This window comes from Monomorium pharaonis, chromosome 9, assembly GCF_013373865.1.
Source record: "Monomorium pharaonis isolate MP-MQ-018 chromosome 9, ASM1337386v2, whole genome shotgun sequence".
Classification (NCBI taxonomy): domain Eukaryota; kingdom Metazoa; phylum Arthropoda; class Insecta; order Hymenoptera; family Formicidae; genus Monomorium; species Monomorium pharaonis.
In genome coordinates this window covers 8573949-8597663 of record NC_050475.1, presented here as the reverse complement: position 1 = coordinate 8597663, position 23715 = coordinate 8573949, and the positions used below count along the sequence as shown (strand labels likewise).

Sequence of the window (23715 nt, the reverse complement as noted above, 5' to 3'; positions counted from 1 at the left end):
AAGCGCCCCGGACAAAATTGAGTGTTTTTGGAACCAATCAATATTTGACGCATTTGAGGCACAAAACATCTTTTAAAATGGGTTGATCCAAATGAAATGCCTGCAGCATCAGCAACATCTCTAATTGTCAATCGACGAATTTCGAGCACCAAATCTTTGATGTCCGTGATGTGGCTTTCATCAGTAGATGTTGATGGTCGTCCGGGGCGCTGTTCGTCTTGAACTCGTTCTCAATCTTCTTTTAAGTCTTTGTATTACTTGTAAACATTTTTTTGCGACATAGCCTTATCACCAAAGGGCTTCTGCAACATCTTCAACGTTTCCGCGGCAGAATATTCATTTCGCAAAATTTAATGCAAATTCTTTGCTTAACAAAATCAGACATAGTAAAAAACAAAAACCTCATTTTTGTATGTTTACAAAAACACGTGTAGCTCTGCAGCAATTGAATATATTGACATGAAACTTTGCATAGATATCAAAGACAATACTACCAACCCACAAAAAAAATAATTTCATGATTTTATAGTACCTGCGAAGTTTAAATAAAAAATTTACCTTATTTTTTTACCACAATAATAAATAAAAATATTATGAAAAATTCCAATGGTTCTAACATTTTTTGAGTTATTAAATTAAACATAATGAACGATAAAGGTCTTACAATGGTCGAACTTGCGGTTGATAAACATGAGGCACGTCTCATTAGCGAAATTTTTCTTATTGACATTTCCGAGGCTCTCCTAATTTCTTCTTCTTTTTTCTGCGCTTCATGATTTAAATTGTTCATCATCTCAATGAAGTCATTATTTGACTGTACTAATTCATTATAACTTCCTTGCATTTTCACAAAACCCTTAAAAAATAAAATCAGGATATTTTATATATAATGGACATTAAACTATTAATACTAACTAGAGTTTTTAATTAATTATAATTTACATTTTTTAAAAAATAATAAATTTTAAAAACATAAAAAACAATAAATCAAGTTACCTTTTCTTATTTAAAATTTATTTTTAAAAATTACAAAAGTTTTTTTTTTTTATTGGATTAAATCGAATAATAGAAAAAAAAATCAAAATTTAGTATATAACAGTAAAATATAAAAATCAAAATCAATTTAAAAATATTCAACACAACTCACTCTATCCAGTACCACAATGTGATCCGCACGTTTAAGAAATTGCAACTGATGGGTGACGAGTATCCTCGTCTTGCCATGAAGATAATCTGTAATGCATTTCGAGTAAAGATGTTTAGCGACGCGAGTGTCTACGGCACTCAAAGGATCATCGAGCAGATAAAGATCTGCTTGCCTGTAAACTGCCCTCGCGAGATTGATACGCGCCCTTTGACCTCCGGACAAGGATACACCTCTGTCGCCGACCATGGTCATGTCTCCCTGTGGAAACTGTCGAAAATCCTTCGTCAAGGCGCACACATTTGTCACCTAAAACGTTTGCCAATCAACAAGTGAAAAAAAAGAAGCGTTAGGAAAAAAATTAAAAATTGCTAGAAAATTCAAAATTAAAAAATATGAGATGTATATCAGTAAACATTATATCAATATTTTAAATTTTTATTCATTATTGTAATTGTAATTGTTGCAATAATTATATAATATTTTTTAAGAAAAAATTAAAATATTAATATAAAATGTCATTTTTAATTGCCGCATATAATGATTTTTTTATGTAGCTGGAATCATATAAACCTTAACATTTGGCAATATTTATAGTATTCGTCAAAAAATATTTTTTTCTATATATTTATAGTCATCAGTTATAATAAATAGTCATTACCTGAGTATATCTAGCTTTGTCATAGGGTTGACCAAACAATATATTGTCTCTTACAGTACTGCCGAAGAGCCATGGTTCCTGGCTAGAGTAGGAGATGCGCAGATTCGGATTGCTCGAAAAGTAACCGTTGGACAAATTGCTCTCAATATTCTTCGAGGAGTCTTGAATGAGTGTTATAGAACCTGCGCCGGGATTCAGCTCCTTCAGCAATAGATGTAATATAGATGATTTGCCAGAACCCACTGCGCCGACCACAGCGCACAACTGGCCCGGCTTGATAATCAAATTGATATTGCATAAAGTCGGTGGCAATTTGCCGCTGATCCAATTGGCCGAAACGCGTTGAAACTTGACGCAGACCGGAAGATCAGACAGCCCTTGCAGCTCGGAAAGTCTGATACTCCCATTTTTCGAGGTGTACTTATCCGTTTGGTTTTCTGGATTAGTAGCATCGTTTGATTTCTGAGACTGTATCTGTGAATCTTTGTTCGAATGTCCCACATTTACTTCTTCCATCAGCAGAAGATCCTGTAAAAGTTGTCTTAGTCGCAAATGTGTGGGTTGCAGAAATATCGGTAAGATGATGGAAACAATAATTTTAAGAATTTATCACAAATTTAAAAATAATATGACAGCACCTCTAATCGATTCATAGACACCATTGTTTCACCCATCATTATCAGCGCTTGTGGAAAATACAACGCTGCGGTGAGTTGAAGCATGTTGAAGAATGTGGCCATTTCGTAAGTCACGTCAGCAGTCAGGTTATTCCCGGTTAGGACAAACGTGATTAAAGTGAAGTAGAGGCTTAATCGCTCAGTGAAAACTATAATGGCCAAATACGCAGCACGAACATATGACGATAATTTAATTTTATTGATCTCGAGCTCTCTGGTCACAGAGACGATCTTGCTGAACGGTTTCTCCCAGGCGTACATTTTCACCACCTGAAACAAGACTTATGATCTTTTCTAGTGTTTGCTTCATAAAATTATTTTCTTACAGAATATTATACCTGCCCAAAAAAATAGACATTAATAAGATCAGAAATAAATATACATAATTAAATACGAAAATATCTAATAATATATGATCATATATAATCAAATCCGAAAATTGGCGCAATATAATAATATATAATTATAAAAATACATAATTATATATGAAAAGATCTAATAATATATGTATTTTATATGATCATATATAATATCTATTATATATCTATCATATAAAAAACATATATTATTAAACCTTTTCCTATCTATAGTATTTTTATGGTTATATATCGCGCCAATTTTTCGGATTTGATCATATATATATGATTAGATCTTTTCGTATCTAATTATATATTTTTACATCTGGATCATACTAATATCCATTTTTTCTCGGGTAATGTTAGTATTTTTAGTTCAGTATCCCTAAACAATTTGAAAGAGAAATAATCAAATCCCTAAAGGATACCTGTATCCCAGCTACGAGTTCACTCATTAATTGCACCCTTCGATCGGTCAGTGGCGCGATCATGGCTCTGAGTTTACGGCTGAGTATGCTGAAGGATCCTTGTACTATCAGAGCGGTGATCAATAGCGATCCGATGCCAACAAGTGTGGAAAAACCGATTTTTTGCCACATTATATAACCCACGATAATGATCTGCGAAGGGAAAAAGTCTGACTAACTTTAATAACGAGCTCTTTAAAAATAAAAGAATAAGGAAAAAAGGAAGTGATTTTACAGCTTATACTTTAAAGTCTATAATTTCTGAAATTGTAAAATACGTGGATGCATACAAATAAATATCAATATACTTTTTATTAATTAAACAATTATTAAATAGACATATTTAAAATATTACATATAATTTAATATTCTAATAGAAATTAAAATGTATTAAAATAAATTATCAATTAATTATTAAATACCCGAAAAAATGGACTTAATATGATCAGATATAAATGTGCATAATTAAATATAAAAAGATCTAATAATATATGATTATATATAATTAAATCCGAAAATTGGCGCGATATAATCATATATAATCATAAAAATACATAATTAGATATGAAAAGATCTAATAATATATGTATTTTATATAATCATATATAATACCTATTATATAATAATATAAAAAAACATATATTATTAAATCTTTTCATATCTAATTATATATTTTTATGATTATATATGATTATATCGCGCCAATTTTCGGATTTAATTATATATGATCATATATTATTAGATCTTTTTATATTTATATATTTTTACATCTGATCATACTAATATCCATTTTTTTCGGGTAGATTAATAATCTATAAAATTAGTTAATTTAATTAAACACTTATTCTTAATTACATTTTTAATAAATTTGTTTTTTAAACTTTTAATAACAATTTTAATTAAAAAAAAGATGTTAATTATCTTGAAATATTTTGAGAATCTATACAAATATCTTTCACAAAATAAAGATTTACCTGAAAAGGCATGATCCATATGTAATTTAGGAACGTTGTTGATTGATCAAAGCGAGTAACGTCATTGCTAAGAAGATTCATGATCTGTCCAGTACCAGTTTGATTCATGGATGCTCTGTTCAGTCGTAATAACTACAACAATTTTAAAAAAGATACAATCTATTACCAATTAAAAAAAAATTCTTTTTATGATATGAAAAATTTTTTTTATGATCAAATTTTTTAATAAAAATGTTATGTATTTTTTGAGCAATTATTAAACATTATTTTATTTCTAGGTAATAATAAGTCTACTAAATGCTATCAATTTAAATGGAAAAGTCGAAAAGTAACAGTTATTATACCATTGAATAGATTTTTAGATTTTTTAACAAAAAGTCACAATATTAGATTTTAATCGCCAAATAATCGTATTTAAAACAAAGATCTAATGTGATAACGCAATAGTGTTATCAACAAAATTAAAATTAAATTAATGTTGGACATCTTTAGCCTTTAGCCGCCGACTTGTTATAATATTAAATATTAACTTAAATAATGCATAAAAATGGTAAAATATAAAAAATGTTTAAATATTATTTTATCTTATTGAAGGAAAATCTATTAATCAAATTACATTTGTAGTTACCTAACAAAAGTGTTTTCTCTTCCGTATATCAATTTCTATTATCTTTTTTCTAGATAAATGTCATTAAGTAACAAGCCGATAAAAACTGTTATTTGTACATCTATGTATCAAATAAGTTTAATAGTGTTAATTTATATCGAGGCTTAGTGGTGTAAGTATAACAAAACCGTTCTAAATAATAAAGAATATTTTTTGCATAAACAATTTTGTTTTTTTAATTTTGGTTTTTTAGACATTTAATCCATACATTTTGATTACAAGTTTATTTTTCATGATTTTTTTATTTTTTAAATAATAGATTTAAATTATATTATTAGGGTCACTGTACCAGTTAATAAACAAATAAGAAATTTACAATTTATATTATAAATTATAGTGCGTCAATAAAAAAAGAATAATAATACATTATTCTATACTAATAGCTGTATATTTATTCTTTTAAAATGTTACATAATATTTCGAAGAAAATAAGAAAATAAATAAGTTTTATTTAAAAAAGTGAGAAAACGCCAAAAACACTAGTAAATGACCGGTGCATATTTCTCTTTTTTACGTAATATAATGACATTTTTAAATAAGAAATTATATTTTAATCAAATGTTTATAAAAAATATATTTCAAAATATCAATTAATTTACAATTTATTATTCTACACTGTTATTATTTTGATATTTTTCTTAAGTAGTCATTTACTGGTGACCGTTCAGCGACTGGTGCAGTGACCCTATTTTAATTATAAATTATATTAAAATTAATTATATTGTCATGTGTGTGTTATAATTATTTCTTCATCAATTAATTGACAAAATCTAAATATAAAAGACTCATCTATATTAAAATATTTTACACTATTTAAAAGACTCAAAAGTATAAAAAAAAGAAATTGAGAAGGATAGCTCTACTTGTTAGATATAAAAGCGATATCCAATTTCTGTCTCAAAATAATGTGTTTAATTATTTATAAGTTATTTGTTTATGTTATCAAATTAATCAAAGAAGAGATAACTAAATTTTTTTTTTTTTAAGAACGTTCTTTTTCAATGATTTTTTCTACTGGAAGAAAAACTTTTCTTACATTTCTATTGAAATTTAAACCTTTTAAAATCTTAAAAAATTTTAACCTACTGTTAAAGCATAGTGGAGTATCCTTTTAAATTTAAATGACAATACTACTAAACACGTTTCTTCGACGAAATTCATACCGTAAACAAGTTGGTTACGCTACTTACAAGAGAACAGACGAAAGTGTTTCTCATCGATTTTAATGCGCTTTGGATATGTTGTGGAACATAAAAAAATATTAGATCCATATTTTTTTTAGCGGCGTATCTTGACGTTTAGGAGTTGAAACCACCCTTCAACAGTAATGCATTTTTTTGTTTCTGGTGAATATCTTTGAAAATATAAGGTTTATGAAACCATGTTCTATACAAAAGTTTTATGACATTTTACACTCTTTACAATGGTATATTCATATTTTTCAAAAATTTTCAAAATTTTTAATTTACCCTCATCCTCACCCTTTGTTTGCAACATTTTGAAAATTTTGTAAGGACAAAAATTAAAGAGCATTAAAAGTTGAATCCATTCATATATAATAACATATAGGTTCCACCATTCCCAATTATTGGCAAAACAAGATGATAATTTCGTGCTATAGGCGCCGCGTTAGAAATAGTGTTGCGTTATTTCTTTACTCGCATCACACTCAATAATTGCCTTTTCTGTATATATCTTGCTCGCCGGATCGCGGTACATGCGTTAGGTATTCGCGCCACGGCACATGCGATTGTGCGAGAGACTTTGGCTCCTCCAAAGTTTTGCGTCATTATTCATTCCTGTTACTTCCGTTCCATTGATGTCGCGTCGTAATCTTAGCGTTGATTTCGCGTTGCGTGGTTGCCATTAATTTCGCGTCTTAGCTACTTGCAATCTCGTGTCTTATCGTTATTCGCCTTTCGCGCCTTTTTCAATTTTTGCTGTTTCTTTCGCGCCTTTTGATTGATTTTGTTACGTTCGAGTTATTTTGAGTATTATCCGTTACTCCTTCTTACACTCTATAACTCGCGCGTTAAGCGACATTTCGGCTACATTTCTTTGTTTCGTATTACTAATTCTTTTTGCTTTTTGCTCTTTTTTTTAGACGTTTTGTTAATTTGTTTTATAAAAGGAGCGTAAATTAATTTTTTTCTCGTCTGGCGTGAACAAACGTTTGCCTGCGGCATAATCGCCCCTCCCCTCTACCGAAATCGGAGCGACCGGCTAATTACTCTGAGCGAGCGTGAAGTGGGATCTTGGTGCTATTTTCGCGTTTGGTGATTTGACGCGACGGAAGTGCGCGTCGGGCACCCAACATTTAGTGATAATTCCCGCGGATTGCTCGGCGATAATTTGAGAGGTATTTGAAGAACGTCTATCCTCCCTCCCCTTTCGTATCGTTTTTGATCCGCGTCGCGGTTCCGCGCAATGGAACATGAAACGCGTGACAGAACATAAAAACATATTAATTATATAATACCCAATGTATTACACGATATAAAGCATACATGCAAATATATAACAAAAGTAGCATATATATGTATGTGTACGGTATTGCAAGAATTAAAATAATTAGAATAGAGATGATTTTACCTCTGTAAGCAGAGTATTGTTATTAGATTCGTCGAGTGGACATTACATAATTTTCTAACATAATTTTAAAAACTAAATCAGATTCTGCAACAGATATCGTTTTCCTAACTATTTCGACCGGTAAAACGGGAAAAATACAGCCATTAGACGTATACAGATTTCGATTGTGGAAGAATTTTATTAAATATTTTTCTTTTACTATTATGTTGTTGGATCTGACTTTAGATCTTTATAATAGAAAAAATATCTTAAAATTACAGTCATTAACACATCAATTTTTGTCGTCCAGGTTTTAAAATATATTTAAGAAGATGTTAAAGCTGCCTGTTTTACCGACATTCCGTTTAACTATTTAGTTTTGAATTAAATTTACAGAATTGAAAATCCTTTTCGACGTTTAAAGTACGTACACAAATAAACCCAAAAACAATTAGATAAAAACCAAAAATGCAAAAAATTTTTTTAAGTTTATTTGTTCATAATATTTGCTTCAAAATACAAGTTATGTAGCTTATGTGTACAAATAAATGATGTCCCGCGGTTTGGAATAGATTGAAGAATAAAACCATAATCGTCAAATTACGATTACAAGTCGTAAAAAAAAGATATTTATGTGATCAAATTTTCAGAAATCTGTAGTGAAAGCGCTTAAATGAATAAAATTTGAACACATAAATATCTTTTTTATATGCCTTGTAATTGTAATTTGACGAATATAGTCTTAGTCCTCAACCTATTTCAAACCGCGGGACAGTCATTTATATGTATAAGCTACATATGTATTTTAAAGCAAACATTTTCATGAACAAAGATAAACGAGTGACTCTATATTATTGACCTCAATCAAGTTTGACGGGCAGTTTAGCATCCTCTTAAATATGCGTGGACTAAAAGTGGATACGTACAGAATGTATACGATGAGTATCTGCAGGCTATAGCGATAGAATTTGAAACACCAGTAGACTTTTTGTTTTTAAAGAATTCTAAAGTAAAATACGATTTTTGTGACAAAATAGCCATAATACATGTGCGTTATATTACAATAATATTATTAAGTGGGAACAACTAACAAGCACGTTACATGTAACTTTGTGTTTGCTGGGACTTATTTTTGAGGTAGAACCCGTAGGAAAAAATTATGCCAAAATTATGCACAAAAAATTGCATATTTTTGTGCATAAATTTCTGCAATTTTATACAAAGTTTTTGCCTTTAGAATTTTTCTGTAGAAAATTTTGCAGAATTTTATGTAATTTTTTTTTAAGGCAAAAAATTTCAGAAAACATTCTTAAAATTCTGCAAAATATTCAACAAAAATATTCTGAAGATAAAACTTTGTATAAAAATCTGTAAAAACTGCAAAAATTTATGCACAAAGATATGCAATTTTTTGTGCAGTAATTTTTGCATAATTTTTTTCTACGGAAAAATTGCTTTGTATAACACATTTTTTCTATGAACATCATCTTTGTAATAAATATGTACCATAAATGGAAGACATTTATAAACAAAATCTGTATTGATTTCTTTAAAAGGATATGTTTCTAAATTATTAATACCGGTAAGATTTTAGCAGTTTTCCTCATCTATGCAACAAATATATTCTTTTACTTCTGCCTAATAAAAATTTTTATATGTCTAAAATTATGTTTGTAACAATTATTTCAATCTCTTTTTCCCTTTCCTTTATTTTTTCTTTTTTACTTTATAATATTTTTTAATTAATATTTTAAACTTATTAAATTAAATTATATTATTATATATAATTTTTATTATCAAAGTGTGCTATGTGCATATAGTGTAAATATATAATGTAATTATGTAAATAGTTATTGCAGCTTATATTTTATACTTATATTTTATACTTTTCTCTTGATATGATACTTTATTATATTATATTTGTATTTTTCAATATTATAAATACATTTTGCTTTATATTAATCTATATTCGCATTTGTAATAATGAAAATGTACGTACGCACATACGTACATATGCTACTTTTGTTATATATATGCATTAATGCTTTACATCAGGCATGTCAAACGCGGCCCGCCAATATATAGGTTGCGGCCCCCCGAGTTTTAAAAAATTTTTTGAAAAAAATATTAATTATTTTAAAGTAAATTTTATTTTTATTTGTATGCAGTTTAGTTTAATGCAATTGCAGTATGCAGTTTAAATTTTGCGTTTCAATAATTTTTAATTTAGTGATTAAAAAACAGAAAATATAGGACATATTAAATTAAATCGAACATACATAAATCTCATTTATGTGCATTTATGATTGGGCAAACACTTTGCGGGGACAATGGTGCGGAGAAAAGTGCGAAGATACCTTTTCATTTGATGCTTGACACTGGCGTTTCGAGAGATTGCGTGGCCACACGTGACGCCAGCGTTAACCAAAAAAAAGTTCAAATTTTTTAACTTTAAGTGTCAAAGCTTGATATTAATTGGATAAATATGGGTTATTAACTAAATAATTTTTTATAATTTATATTTAAAAAATTGGAAAATGGATTCTGGAAATGAATTAAAAAGTTCTGAAAATGTAAATTAGTTTAATTGCAAGTTATTATATTACTCTATTTTGTATACTACAAGTGAATTTTTTTGTGTAGGATTTTATGTGATGATTTATGTTTTATTATGATTATGTTTGATATAAAATATTTATAGTTTAAGTTTAAAAATAAAATGACTATGTATGTATATTGTATAATATACAATAAAATGTAAAATATTTTTAGTTCAAAAAATGACATGAAATATAAAACGACTATGTATGTATAATATACAATACATTAAGCTTGACATTGAGTCTAAAAAATACATAATACATAATATAATCATTCTAAAAATCGTTTTATTAATTTTTTGAACATTGAAAACATGCGGCCCCCAACTTAATACAAAATAGATCAGGTGGCCCGTAATATCATATGAGTTTGACATGCCTGCTTTACATCGTGTAATACGTTGGGTATTATGTAATTAAGGTTAATCCGTTTTGATTTCAATGTAAAAATATACGCAGAATAGGGAATTATCGAGTGTGACGCAATTAAAGAAATAACGCAACACTATTTCTAACGCAGCGCCTATAGCACGAGATTATCATCTCGTTTTGCCAATAATTGGGAATGAAACCCATATGTTATTATGTATGAATGGATTCAACTTTTAATGCTCTTTAATTTTTGTCCTTACAAAATTTTCAAAATGTTGCAAAACAAGGGGCGAGGATGAGAGTAAATTAAAAATGTGAAATTCTTGAAAAATATGAATATACCATTGTAAAAAGTATAAAATGCCGTAAAACTTTCGTATAAAACATTTTTTCATAAACCTTATATTTTTAAAGGTTTTCGCCAGAAACAAAAAAATGCGTTATTTTCGAGGGGTGGTTTCAATCTCTAAACGTCAAAATACGCCGCTAAAAAAAATATAGGTCTAATATTTTTTTATGTTTTATAACATATTCAAAGCACATTAAAATCGATGAGGGACACTTCCGTCAGTTTTCTTGTTAGATAGTGATTGAGTAGTATGTTACTCAATAGTGCATCAATACCCGAAAAAAAAGGACATTAATATGATCAGATGTAAATATACATAATTAGATACAAAAAGATATAATAATATACACTGGCGCAAACAAACGGGACAAACATTTCAACTGAATTTTTAGGCAATCTTCAAAGTAATGCAACTTTGCAAAAAATCGTCCAAATTACATGTACTTTTTTTTAATTAAATGATAAAGACTCTATTTTGAGAATTCCTAAGCAAAAATTTGATTTGTTAAGTAGCCTTTTTGTATCGCATGAAAACCAAACATGTTTTTTTTTTAATTGAAAAAAGTAAAAGTTTGATATTATTTTTCACAAGTTTCTCGTTAAAATCTGGCTAATATTAATCCAGATTCTTAAAATTCATTTTTTTCTAAACAATTTCAGAAAAAAAACATGTTGATACAATGTTTTTTGTTGATTGTATACGAGTTTGAAATTTGCACTGCATTTTAGGGTATTTTAGCAAATAAATACAGTATTTTTTAAATTTGGAGTATTAATATGATATTGCACATTGATTTTATTCGTGTTTAACTCAATCCTACTGCCGTCATCAGAGTGACCCAATGTGCATCACGTGAAAATTAACATCAGGTCGGATTTTGCACATCATGTGGCTCTGAAATATATCGGTGGAAATTTGCACTTCTGATCTGAATATAGTGGATAGCTGACGCGCTAATTTGATTAAAGTCAACAGAAGGTTCGCCATTTTAGCAGTCAGCTCAGATTACACATAAATATACACATATTCATACATAAAAAAAAATTAAAATTTTATTTAAAGAATCTGCTCTTTTTAGGGCCACATGATGTGCAAAATCCGACCGTTAACCTCCATGTGGTGCACATCGGGTCACTCTGATGACGGCGGTATGATTGAGTTAAACACGAATAAAATCAATATGCAATATCATATTGATACTCAAAATTCATGATATTCAAAAAATACCGCATTAATTCGCTAAAATATCCTAAAATACAGTGCAAATTTCAAACTCATGTGCAATATACCAACAAAAAACATCGTATCGACATGTTTCTTTTAATTGCTTGGAAAAGAATGAACTTTAAAAATCTGGATTAAAATTAGCAAAATTTTAACAAGAAACTTGTGAGAAATGATAACAAACTTTTACTTTTTTTCAATTAAAAAGAACATGTTTGGTTTTCATGCAATACAAAAGATTCACAAATTTAACTTATTTAATTTAACAAATCAAACTTTCGCCTAAGGATTTTCAAAGTAGAGCCTTTGCCATTTAATTTAAAAAAAGTATATGTAATTTGGATGGTTTTTCGCAAAGTTGCATCACTTTGAAGATTGCCTAAAAATTTGGTCAAAATTTTTATCTCGTTTTTTTGCGCCAATGTATGATCATATATAATTTAATTCAAAATTTGACGCAATATAATCATATATAATCATAAAAATACATAATTAAATATGAAAAGATCTAATAATATATGTATTTTATATAATCATATATAATACCTATTTTTGATATGATTATATAATACCTATTATATAATCAGATCAAAAACATATATTATTAGATCTTTTCATATCTAATTGTATATTTTTATGATTATATATGATCATATTGCGACAAATTTCGGATTAGATTGTACATAATTATATATTATTAGATCTTTTTGTATCTAATTATATATTTTTACATCTGATCATACTAATATCCATTTCTTTTCGGATATTTTATATTTGGCTGGGTTTTCTTTCGTTTTGCAATTTACTTTTTAAAAGAGATAAGTGCACTCGAAACGACATGTATCATTCAGCGATGCAAATTCGCAGGGTACCAGCAAAACGTACTATCAGTTGAAGTCGAAGGACAGGCTTAATGAAGAAGATATGTGTTGTCACACGACAAATCATGTATTCATTTATTATTCTTTTGAATTGGAAAAAACTATAGTATTTTCAGCTTTCTAATGACTTCGAGTGCATATTACAAACAAAAAAAGGTTTTTTAAATATTGCGAAGAAAAAAATCTTAGGTCGAAATTAATGCTGAAAATAGGAAATTATTAATAAATAATTGACGACTATTTTAACGTGTGCATTAATAACAGTATTATATTTGCACAATATTATTACGAGCGGTAAAAAATACAGTTACATCAATTAATTTATAATAATGAAACATGTCTAAGATATATTATATGTTACAAATTTTGCTCCGAACGTTTAAAACTATTATAGGAGTAAAAAGCGATTATTTATAACTTTACTTAGTGTATTTTACATTTCAAAAGCATTAAATTATATGTTTTTCTGCAAGGAGTTCGCGAACAGTCGATAACGAGCGTATGTAAATGATTGTGAAAACAATAAACGTGCAAGATAACAGACTCGATGTGATCAACCACTTCTTTAGGCCAGCTACTTTTAAAGAAAACTGGCTTAATTTTTCCGACAATGTATGTGTGTGTGTGTGTGTGTGTATGTGTGTGTGTATGTTGTAAAATTAGTCTTTTCTCCATAGATAATTAAAAAAACTATTATATATATATATATATATATTTCCGTTAATAAATCTTTCGTATTCCAACGTAATCCAACGATTTCCTAGAAATGTTATGCAATCATACTTAAATAAAACAAATATAATGCACTTTTTTAGCTAGAAGCTTTTTTCTCTCTTGCCAGGAAGAACTTATATTCCGCAACATTACCTTTCGGTAGAGAAGAGAGCTACAAGCGATACGTATTCTCATGCCGAACTGCAGCGACAGCAGCATCGATTGATGCATTATCAGAACGGAGATGATTGTACAAAGTATCAAGCAGGCAACATAGATCAACACGTCGTTCAGTTCTATCTTGTTCCTTCCAGTCGAATCTCTAGCGAAGTAGTCGATGATCCAACCTTGGAAGATCGGCACTGCTACGCGTACTATGCTGCACTGAAAGCAAAAACGTTGAAATTTAATGATGGGTCTGTCAATTCGACGAAATCTAAAAAATCTAAGAGAAGAGAAAGAGAGAGAGAAAGAGAAAAAGTCCTGGATTGGAAATTTTTTCTTTTTTTAATTATTAATTAGATTATTTTAACAAAAAACTGAGTATAATTTTTCCGTTATTTTCTGATCCTTCTTTGTCTTCCTCAGAAAACTAAAACACAAATAACGTTTGAAATTTCACATATTTAAAACTGGTTATTTTCGTAATTTATGTAAAAAGATAAGTAATTTTTATCTAAAACGTTTTAAATTATAAGTTTTGTAGAAATTGAGATAAAATCTTGAGAATTTCGTAAATTAGAAGCAATTCTTTTTTGGAAAAAAATGTTAACATGTATATAATCGATAGTTTGAGCATTTAATTAATGAAATTATAACGGTTTGATTATTATTCTTTTTTGTTTTAATTCATCTTTATTTAATTATGTTATTTTTACGCTAACTAATTAAACGCTTGTAATTTTTGAAGAAACAGCTTTGGGAAAAAAATATTTTAGATAAAAATTATATATTTATTAACATAACCTATAAACATTTTATGGACACAAATTATTTAATATTGCCAACCCTCGATAGGTAGAAGGAATTAAACTAAAAATAATACATCATCTTTGCTCTATTAACAACAATGTGTCGTTCGTGCATTGTAGATATTGTTGTTTATAAAGCGTTTCTCTAACTGCTTTGTCGCATACCAAAAGAATGAGTTTCCTGCTAGCTACTAAAATTGCAACTTTTTTATTTATTTTAACTTTAGTTCCATCTGCCCACAAATATTGTACTAATAATTAACAGACATTCTGACATTGATCGGTTTAAGGCCCGTTTCTATCAACGTAGGTTCAACTTAGTCTTCTCAACTTAGTAATCTCAGTTTAATTTACTTGTTATCTCATTCTAGTTCCAAAAATTAGAAAGAGGTAAAGAGTTAATTAATCCGAGATTAAAATTAATCTACGTTGGTAGAAATGGGCCTAAATCGGAAATATTATGCGCTATTTCTTTTCTAAAATATTGATTTTCTAAAGTATCGATATACTTGGATAAATTGATAGATTCCAATTATGAAATATGGCAACCAAAAAGCGTTGAAGATCGCCTTATATAATCTCGGACGGGCGTTCCTTTTCAACGGCACTTTCTGCCCGTCTTTGCCCACGGTGTATTCCAGGTTTTTCAGTTTATCTAACTCGCAATTCCAGTATCTAAAAAAAATGCGTTAGAACGTGAGACACATGTTCCCGAGCAATAATATTTCTTCCAGAAGAGTAGAGAAGACATTGATAAATTTGCCAATTGAAAAACATTTACGCAGTTGTAACGCGCAGTTACACGTGTAAGATTGATGCTTAACGGATGCTAAACACTCTGAATTTAATTTCTAAATTTATTGTACTCTCTCTTCCTCTATACATAAATTCTGTCGGGTCTAATCTGGTGGAGTTTTTACATAATTTTATCGCACATGAGGACGAAATGGATTAATTAATTGCCTATGATCTGCCTAAGTTTATGATAGCAAATAAGTTGAGCATTAACATTACAATACTAAAAAATTAATTTAATACGCAATTAAATTTATTTTTCAGGCAGAACGATGCGTCATTAATCCATACTGTTGTAACAGATGTTACTCTCGTTTTGCTCGTGATAATCAAGATTACATAGTTACGTCACAAATCATTAATCAAATAATAAACTAAATCATTAAATCTTTAAATTGTCCATATAGATTACATACTACAGTTGATTTAATGTTAAATTTTATGTTAAAATAACTGTTTTTCCAGCATTTTGCTGCATCCTCACATTAAAATATAATAAACTATAATGCAGGTTCTGCAAAATAATATAGAATATGTTCTAGAATTATATTCAGAGAAAAGCCGTCAATATGACATATTACTTTGTTAGGGGATTATCTTTCTTAAATAAAAACTAAAAATGACAATTATTAAACTAAAATTAAAACAATTATTATAATTTGTTAATTGTGCTCTATGTAACAAAAATAAGAGCTATAATTACAAGTATTATTATAAAGAATATTAATATATGTTTAGTTTTAGTGCAAACGATGCTCACTTTTCGAGATGATCGGTCAATTTCTCGGATTCATCTGCTTTCACTGGTCGATAAATGTCAGATTCTTCCAAATCTCGTTTGGCTCCTGTCATAAATAATTCTCGCATCCACCTGTACGTAGCACAAATAATAGGCATATACTACACTCTTGTAGTTCTTATATGCTATACTTGTTTGTATATACTACACTTCTTATACTTCACTATACTATAATGTATAAATTATTTTGAAACAGCGATTCTTTCATTTTCCTTTCATCAATAGGCAATAATACTATTCTACGGTAAATCAGGCAGCCAAAAAGGTGTATTTTTTATTTCTTTGGAATTTGTGTGTTTTTATACTTAATATTTAGTTTCATTTATATTAAGTTTCAATGTTATTATACGTTTGTTATAATAAATAATTTTATGTCACATAATGCTTTCCAAAATATGTGATTTTTTAATTTAGGAATTTATAAATTTTGAAATCGCGACATCTTTAGAATTATTCAACTTCTGATTTAAAATACAAAATTTGACGATCAAGTTTAAAGTAGATTTGTTATACTTTACGCATAAATAAATAAATTTTTATACAACGTATAATCTTTATGACAAATACGCATTAAAAATTTTGTTCTATTTTTAATTTGTTCTCTAAGAAATTATAAATTATAATAGGGTTATGTAACAAGGAAATGAAGTAAATTTTTCGTGCAAAGGGCCATTACATCCGTGTTGCAAAAAACTGCCATGAGAAAATTGCCTTTACTATTTTCCATATCTTTTTTGCAGTTTTACATCTCAATATTATTCTTTTATCGCACGGCTTCTGCAGCTTTTATTTATTAAAGATAAAATCCTTAGTATATTGTCCGAAATAAAATACAATTTACAAACGTCATCCTCCTGAGTGACCTTCAAAAGATTTTAGCCGTCGCTCGTGATTCGTTAAAAAGTCTTTAACAAAAAAAGTTTCATAAATATGACACATGATAATTATTCAGTATAAGAGTATGTCACATGGGTTTGCGACTTTTCACGCATAGCGAGGTCCACCCACATCCTTCTCCTCCTGCTTACAGAGCGAAACGATGTCCACGCTTGTACTTAATTTACCATAAGGATTTGCGACTTTAGATTTGAAATTGTGGCCAAATAGCGATTTAAAATGTTTGGGTCAGGTTAGGAAAAAATACGGGGACGGTGTGCAAAGCAGGGGCGGAGCCTATACTGAATAATTATGTGTCGTATTTATGGAACATTTTTGTTAATAATTTTTTAATAATTCACGAGCGACGGCTAAAATCTTTTGAAGGTTATTCAGGAAGGTAACCTTGATAACATATGTCAAGGTCAAGATTATCGGAGCTGCTTTCCCTAAACTAAATAATCTAATTTTTTTATAATAATAAGTAAATATAATACAATAAATAAAAAGGCAAAGTATACAGGTGTCATGATTTCGAAATTTGCATAAATTTCATATCTCAAAAAGTATTCGTACAGTAGCGTTAAGACTGACACAAATTCATATCTTAATATTATATAAAATGAAGAAATCAGAAAAAAATAAAGACATCCCGAGAAAAAATGGATATTAGTATGATCAGATGTAAAAATATATAATTAGATACGAAAAGATCTAATAATATATAATCATATATAATCTAATCCGAAATTTGGTGCGATATGATCATATATAATCATATAAATAATTAGATATAAATAATAATTAGATATAATTAGATATAAAAGGATCTAATAATATATGTTTTTTATATGATTATATGATTATATGATTATATAATAGGTATTATATATGATCATATAAAATACATATATTATTAGATTCTTTCATACCTAATTATGATTATATATGATCATATCAAGCCAATTTTTGTATTTGATTATATATGATCATATATTATTAGATATTTCCATATTTAATTATCCATATTTACATCTGATCATATATTAATGTCCATTTTTTTCTCGGAGTGTATTTTGTCGAGTCCAATTTGACATAAGTTTATGTTATTTTCATTTATATACGAAAGCTATTTAAGAGAAAAAATAGTTACAATTATCATAATTTAACTATAGTTTAACCATTTTTGACCAATTTATATGTTTATAATTATTGTAAACAAACAAATTAGTTATTATTATTACGTTAATAGTAAGCAGATTAAAAAAACCATTATTAATATATTTACTATAATATATTTACTATAATGATGATTGTATATATTATATTAATATTTAAAACTATTATAAGTTATAGTAATTTTTTTCATAGTTGGTGGAATTATAAACATAAAGCTATTATACTAACATTGTATCAGTCAGCAATAATTATAACAATATGGAGCTAACCATAATTATTTTATTACGCTATTATAGTCACAAGTATTAAATGTTTTTCTCTCAGTAAACTTATAAAGTGAGTGAATAAGTAAATAAATTGCAAGCTCTAATAAGAAAACTTTTAGAAACAGAACAGGATAAAAATATTTGACATACACAAAAAAGCCAAAAAAGATTAAATATAAACTAAATTTGAATTTGATATGCTGTTCTGAAGATATGAATCCTACATTTGTGAAGTTTATTTCTACACCTATCTTTTTAATATACTTGTATATAATACGTATTTAAAAAATAAAAGATGATTAAACGTTAAATAACAAAATAGAACAACTTTTATAACTGATACGAAAAACACTTGTGTCTACATATCTTTACTTTTTCTACGCATCACAAGTTCTTTCGACATTCTTTTGATATCAGAATAAACCTCTTTATGCCTTCTGTGTAAAAACTTCTGACGGAATTATTTATTCTCACCATAAATCATTACAGAAAGCAAATAATGACAGACTACCCAGATAGCATTGAGATTTAAAAAGAATTCAATTTTATGCCACCAATTATAAATTCTTTTTAAGATGCATTATTATGATTATTTTTATAAAAAAATATTCAAAAAGTATTCATAATTGCTGACATAATTGGTGACATACAATTGAGTTCTTTTTAAATTCTCTGTGCTATCTGGATAATGACCGATAATAAAGAAAAGATAAAACAATGCTACTATGTGATGTTTGCTGCAACGTTTCAGCAAATCAAACAATAAAAACTTTCTAAGCATTTACTCCCTCCTCCCTTTCTCTCATACAATTTACTCGTATCAAGTAATTTTCATGTTTTCTTTCAAGAAGTGTCTTGATTTTCAATGATTCAAAGCGAATAAGAGATTAAAAGCAGCAGTAGTAAATTTGCAGAATGCAAATTTCTAATATGTAGAAGACATGTGAAAGAATTTGTTCCCCGATATCAAGAGCGCATATAAAAAAATTGTGACTACGTGGAAGAATGAAATTGGTATGCAGACACAAGTATTAGTAACAAAAGTTTTTTTTATTGTATTTTTTCAAGTGTCCAATCAGAGAGCCTTTACTTTCAAAATGCACCACATATTTCCAATTTCAATAAAATCGTTTAATATTATTCTGTTGACTCGATGATACGTTAAGTGATACTTCTTTTTTATTGAAAAACGTAATTATACAGATAATGCATGAACTTGAACAGGCCTGAATTTGGATGGCACTTTGACATCAATCCTCTCTTTTTTTGGCACTATATCTTGCTTTATCGAGGCGACAGAGAAGGTGGTAGAGCTTGTTAATTGGATTTTAAAGGGAAGGCCTGGATTAGCAATCAAGGTTGTCCAAATAGAGGAATGGAGGAAAAAATAAATCAATTCCTTTTTGTGCGAATGTATAATGTGATACAATGTGACATATGCAATATGTGCACATGAGTGTGATGTTAATAATATAATATATATAATAATTTAATACAAAATGGCTTAAATATAATATATATGATAGTTGATAGTATTAATTATGGCAAACAGTAGCTGATATGTAAAAAGAAAAAAGATAAGATTCGACCCAAATTGCACGTCGATCTTTTAAATAGTAAGATAAAAGTTACGAAATAGTTTTCCATTTTCTTAACGTATAACGCGTAAAATATATTATAAACGTAAGATATGATATTGTAGTTAATGCAATACAAGCAAGATATTCTGCATTTTAAGAAGAAGATTCTATTTTCAAAATTTATCTCTAAAAAAAAAGATAGTTTAGCTGCCAAAAAAAATTTTTTTTTCTATAAGTAAGCTTTTTTCCAAAATAGAAAAAAAATACTTTGTGCTTTTTTTCCTTTGGTTTTTTAATTACAATTAAGAGAGTCTTAACGAACCAGAAGAACAGAATACTAAAGATGTTCGCGGTCTCCCTGGGATTTTCCTTCATGTCATTCGTATTCTTATCCATGGTATTGCACTATTTCACAAAACTTAGTGACACTTCAAGCTAAGCGGAACAAAACGAAAATCATCAGCATTCTTATTCTCTCCTTGTCTTTCCTCTTTCCGTTTCTTTTTCTCGTTTGTTCTCCTTTCTCGTTTGCCGTCTCTCTCCGAGACACGCTTTCCAATAGTCAATCCTTTACTGGAACCATCAGTAACTGTGCCGCTACTTTTCATATCGGCTTTAGACACATTACTGATAATGTACGAGAAACGTTAACGATAACTGTCCCGTATAAATAAATGCAGATACGTTATGTATTTCTCGTTTCTCTTGTTTTCCTTTAACATGTTGTATTTCACGCGTTTTTTCTACATATCGTATTTCTTCTTTCTTGTTTAATCTAACTAGCACAATATAAGAGCGCTTTGCACGCACTATTTTTAATTTTATTAAATTAATAAATATTTATGTACATAATTATGTACATAATATTTATAATCTTATTAATAAAATAAATCTATAACTTTGAATTAAATAATATTAATTATTACGATAAAGATCATACTTAAATTGAGTGCAGTAATAAATTTATATTAACTTTTGTTTTAAAAAATATTTTAACCTGAAAATGATAAAGTTTTTATTTAATCATTTTATTATTATTTATTAAAGCAAATTATTTAAATTTAGAAATAAATTTTTTTTTATACATAATTTTTTACGTATCTATTCTCTCGTTGATTACCAATAAACTTTTAATACTTGTCAGGAAAAATTCTCGAGAAAGCTACATAAAGTTCTGTCTATAATTAAAAATATCTTTGCGAAGATCTATTCTTATTCTGTCAAATGTTTGTCCTTGTGATTTGTTAATCATCATAGCAAAAGCTAATTTTATTGGAAATTGTCTTCTTTTAAATGTAAAAGGCTATATATTTTTACAATATAACGACTTAAAAAACAACATCTACCTGTTTACCACCTGTTAAAATCTTACATAATAAATGATTTGCAAATTGTATCATTAATCTCGTTACAAAGACCTTCATTAGTACTAAAATTTCTTATTAACGTGATAATACAATTAGGTCTTAAATGTTATTCATAAGGGGGCAAAACTGATAAAGATAAACTATTTAAATATTCTAATAGTAAAGATTTACTAATATCACCATTATCACCGCAATTTACAGCGTTATCTACATTTGTATAAATTTGTTCTTCAGTAATATTTAATGATTCAATAATTTGTTTATTAATTTCATCAACATTGACATTTCTTGCTAAAAGAATTGCATATTTATCCATTTTATTAAAATATTTTTTTCGTATTAAATCACCATATATATCTATAATAATATTTGCATCAGATGGTACTATACAATATTTAGAAATTTGCATATTATCATTGGAATTATTTAATTTCCCATCACCTATACATAATAAAAATTTTGCAATTTTATTTCTTTTATAAGAACTCGCATATTTTGTGTAAAGAAAAATTTATAAAACGTTTCCAAGTGTAGCTAAATTTAATGATAAGATTTTTTCGAGTACCTAGTTCCTTAATTGAAAAAAGTTGTCTAAAATCACTGCCCAATATGACAATTTTTCGACCAAATAATAAATTATTATTTATAATATTGTTTACAAATTTGTTTTGTTTTCTCTAATAATTCGGATCGTTCGATTTCTAAATAAAATAGTATCGCACGATGAGCGCACTATACACCATCTTATGTGTAATATCGCTTGACGATACTATTAAAATATAACGAATAATCATATTAACGTTTCGAATAAAATACGCGACTTAAACGACACATTAACGATCTGCTTAAAATCATTGATACAATCGAAATGTAACAATTGATCTCTTTAAATCTCGCATTGATCTCGCATAGCTAAAACCTGACTAATCTAAAAGCTTAACGCTTAATTAGTCATATAATTAATCCGCATTTTATAACTTATAATAATTATAAATTAATAGTAAAAATGAGCAACATTGACAAAATGGACAAAATGAATCGGACCGCAGCTCCGAATACGCCGGACCCTCCGATACGAAAGCCGACGAGCAATTCAATTTCGAGAAGTAATGTTCGATCCATGATATCTAATGCATATCGCAGTCCTATTGGTGCTTTGTCCCAAATAAAGATGTCTATTTGTTTTAAATATTAAACTTCTTTTGATTGAGTTTTAATAGTAAATGATAAATCATCAAATAATGGGACTGGTAATCCGAAAGTTTTATGGACTGTTTTTTTTTAGCTGGAAATAACGTTGCTGCGATGTCTGTAAAAGCCATTGTATATACGTGTTTATTTTTAATTTTGGCTAATAAATGCTTGTAGATAAATGTTTCACCTGATCTACCTGGACCATTTATACAAAAATAATGGTTACTTTGACTGTTATTATCTAATGTGTTTAATATTAAATCAACTATTTCTTTTTGCTTTTTATTTAATTGATTATATTGCCTGGTTTATAACTTGTTCTACAGTTTCAAATTCTTCTTCTTCTTTATTTTCTATCAATTGTTTCATTTGTGGAAAATCAACAAAACTTTTACTTTCTGTACTAAGCATCAATTTGTATATTTGCTTTTCTTTGTCCTTGTAGTGTACCAAAATGTCGTATATAATCTTTCGACACTATTATTTTAAAGTTTTCTCGAAGTTATTCAGGATGTAATGGCTGACAATGTATTAAAATACGTATACAAATAATTTACGAAGTTGTGGCACTATCCATCCGACAGCTTCGTTTATGGCTCGAATCTATCATTTATCATCATTTTCAATCAAGCTTAAAGCTAAACATGTTTCTGTAAGTAAAAGTTTGATAAATTTTAACATTAAGAGTTCTTAAATCATTAAAACTTGTGATTTTTTTAACAATAAGTAATAACAACCGTAAATGAAATAATTCTGTTTGTGTTGGACTAACAGAATACATTCGTTCTATACAATTAAAATAATTACTTTGTTTGACTCAATATAAAACATTTCTTTTATTAACTTTTTCTTTTTTAAAAGTATAATAGTATGGAATTTCTGTACATAAATATTTTCTCGCTTCAACATTGTATAAATTCAATGCAAAATAGTCAATTAATATTATGACTTGATTTAAAGCAGAAGACATTGCATCTTTAATAGAATCGTTTTCAATTATTACATTTTGTTCATTAGGCAGATGTACTAG

At 28.0% G+C, this 23715-nt stretch overlaps 1 protein-coding gene across 1 annotated transcript in view; it reads right to left on the bottom strand.

Annotated features, from left to right (window-relative positions):
* Positions 1 to 20729, bottom strand: part of LOC105835648 (multidrug resistance-associated protein 4) — a 28517-nt gene extending 7788 nt beyond the window's left edge. The window contains exons 1-10 of the mRNA XM_036291928.1: positions 20447 to 20729; positions 16185 to 16295; positions 15139 to 15304; positions 13812 to 14042; positions 4280 to 4411; positions 3267 to 3458; positions 2444 to 2752; positions 1806 to 2333; positions 1148 to 1453; positions 665 to 856 (exon numbers count right to left, since the gene is read on the bottom strand). Coding sequence (XP_036147821.1) covers positions 665 to 856; positions 1148 to 1453; positions 1806 to 2333; positions 2444 to 2752; positions 3267 to 3458; positions 4280 to 4411; positions 13812 to 14042; positions 15139 to 15304; positions 16185 to 16295; positions 20447 to 20520 — 2241 coding nt within the window. The 5' untranslated portion in view covers positions 20521 to 20729. The remainder of the gene's footprint in view (positions 1 to 664; positions 857 to 1147; positions 1454 to 1805; positions 2334 to 2443; positions 2753 to 3266; positions 3459 to 4279; positions 4412 to 13811; positions 14043 to 15138; positions 15305 to 16184; positions 16296 to 20446) is intronic.
* Positions 20730 to 23715: the final 2986 nt, after the last annotated feature.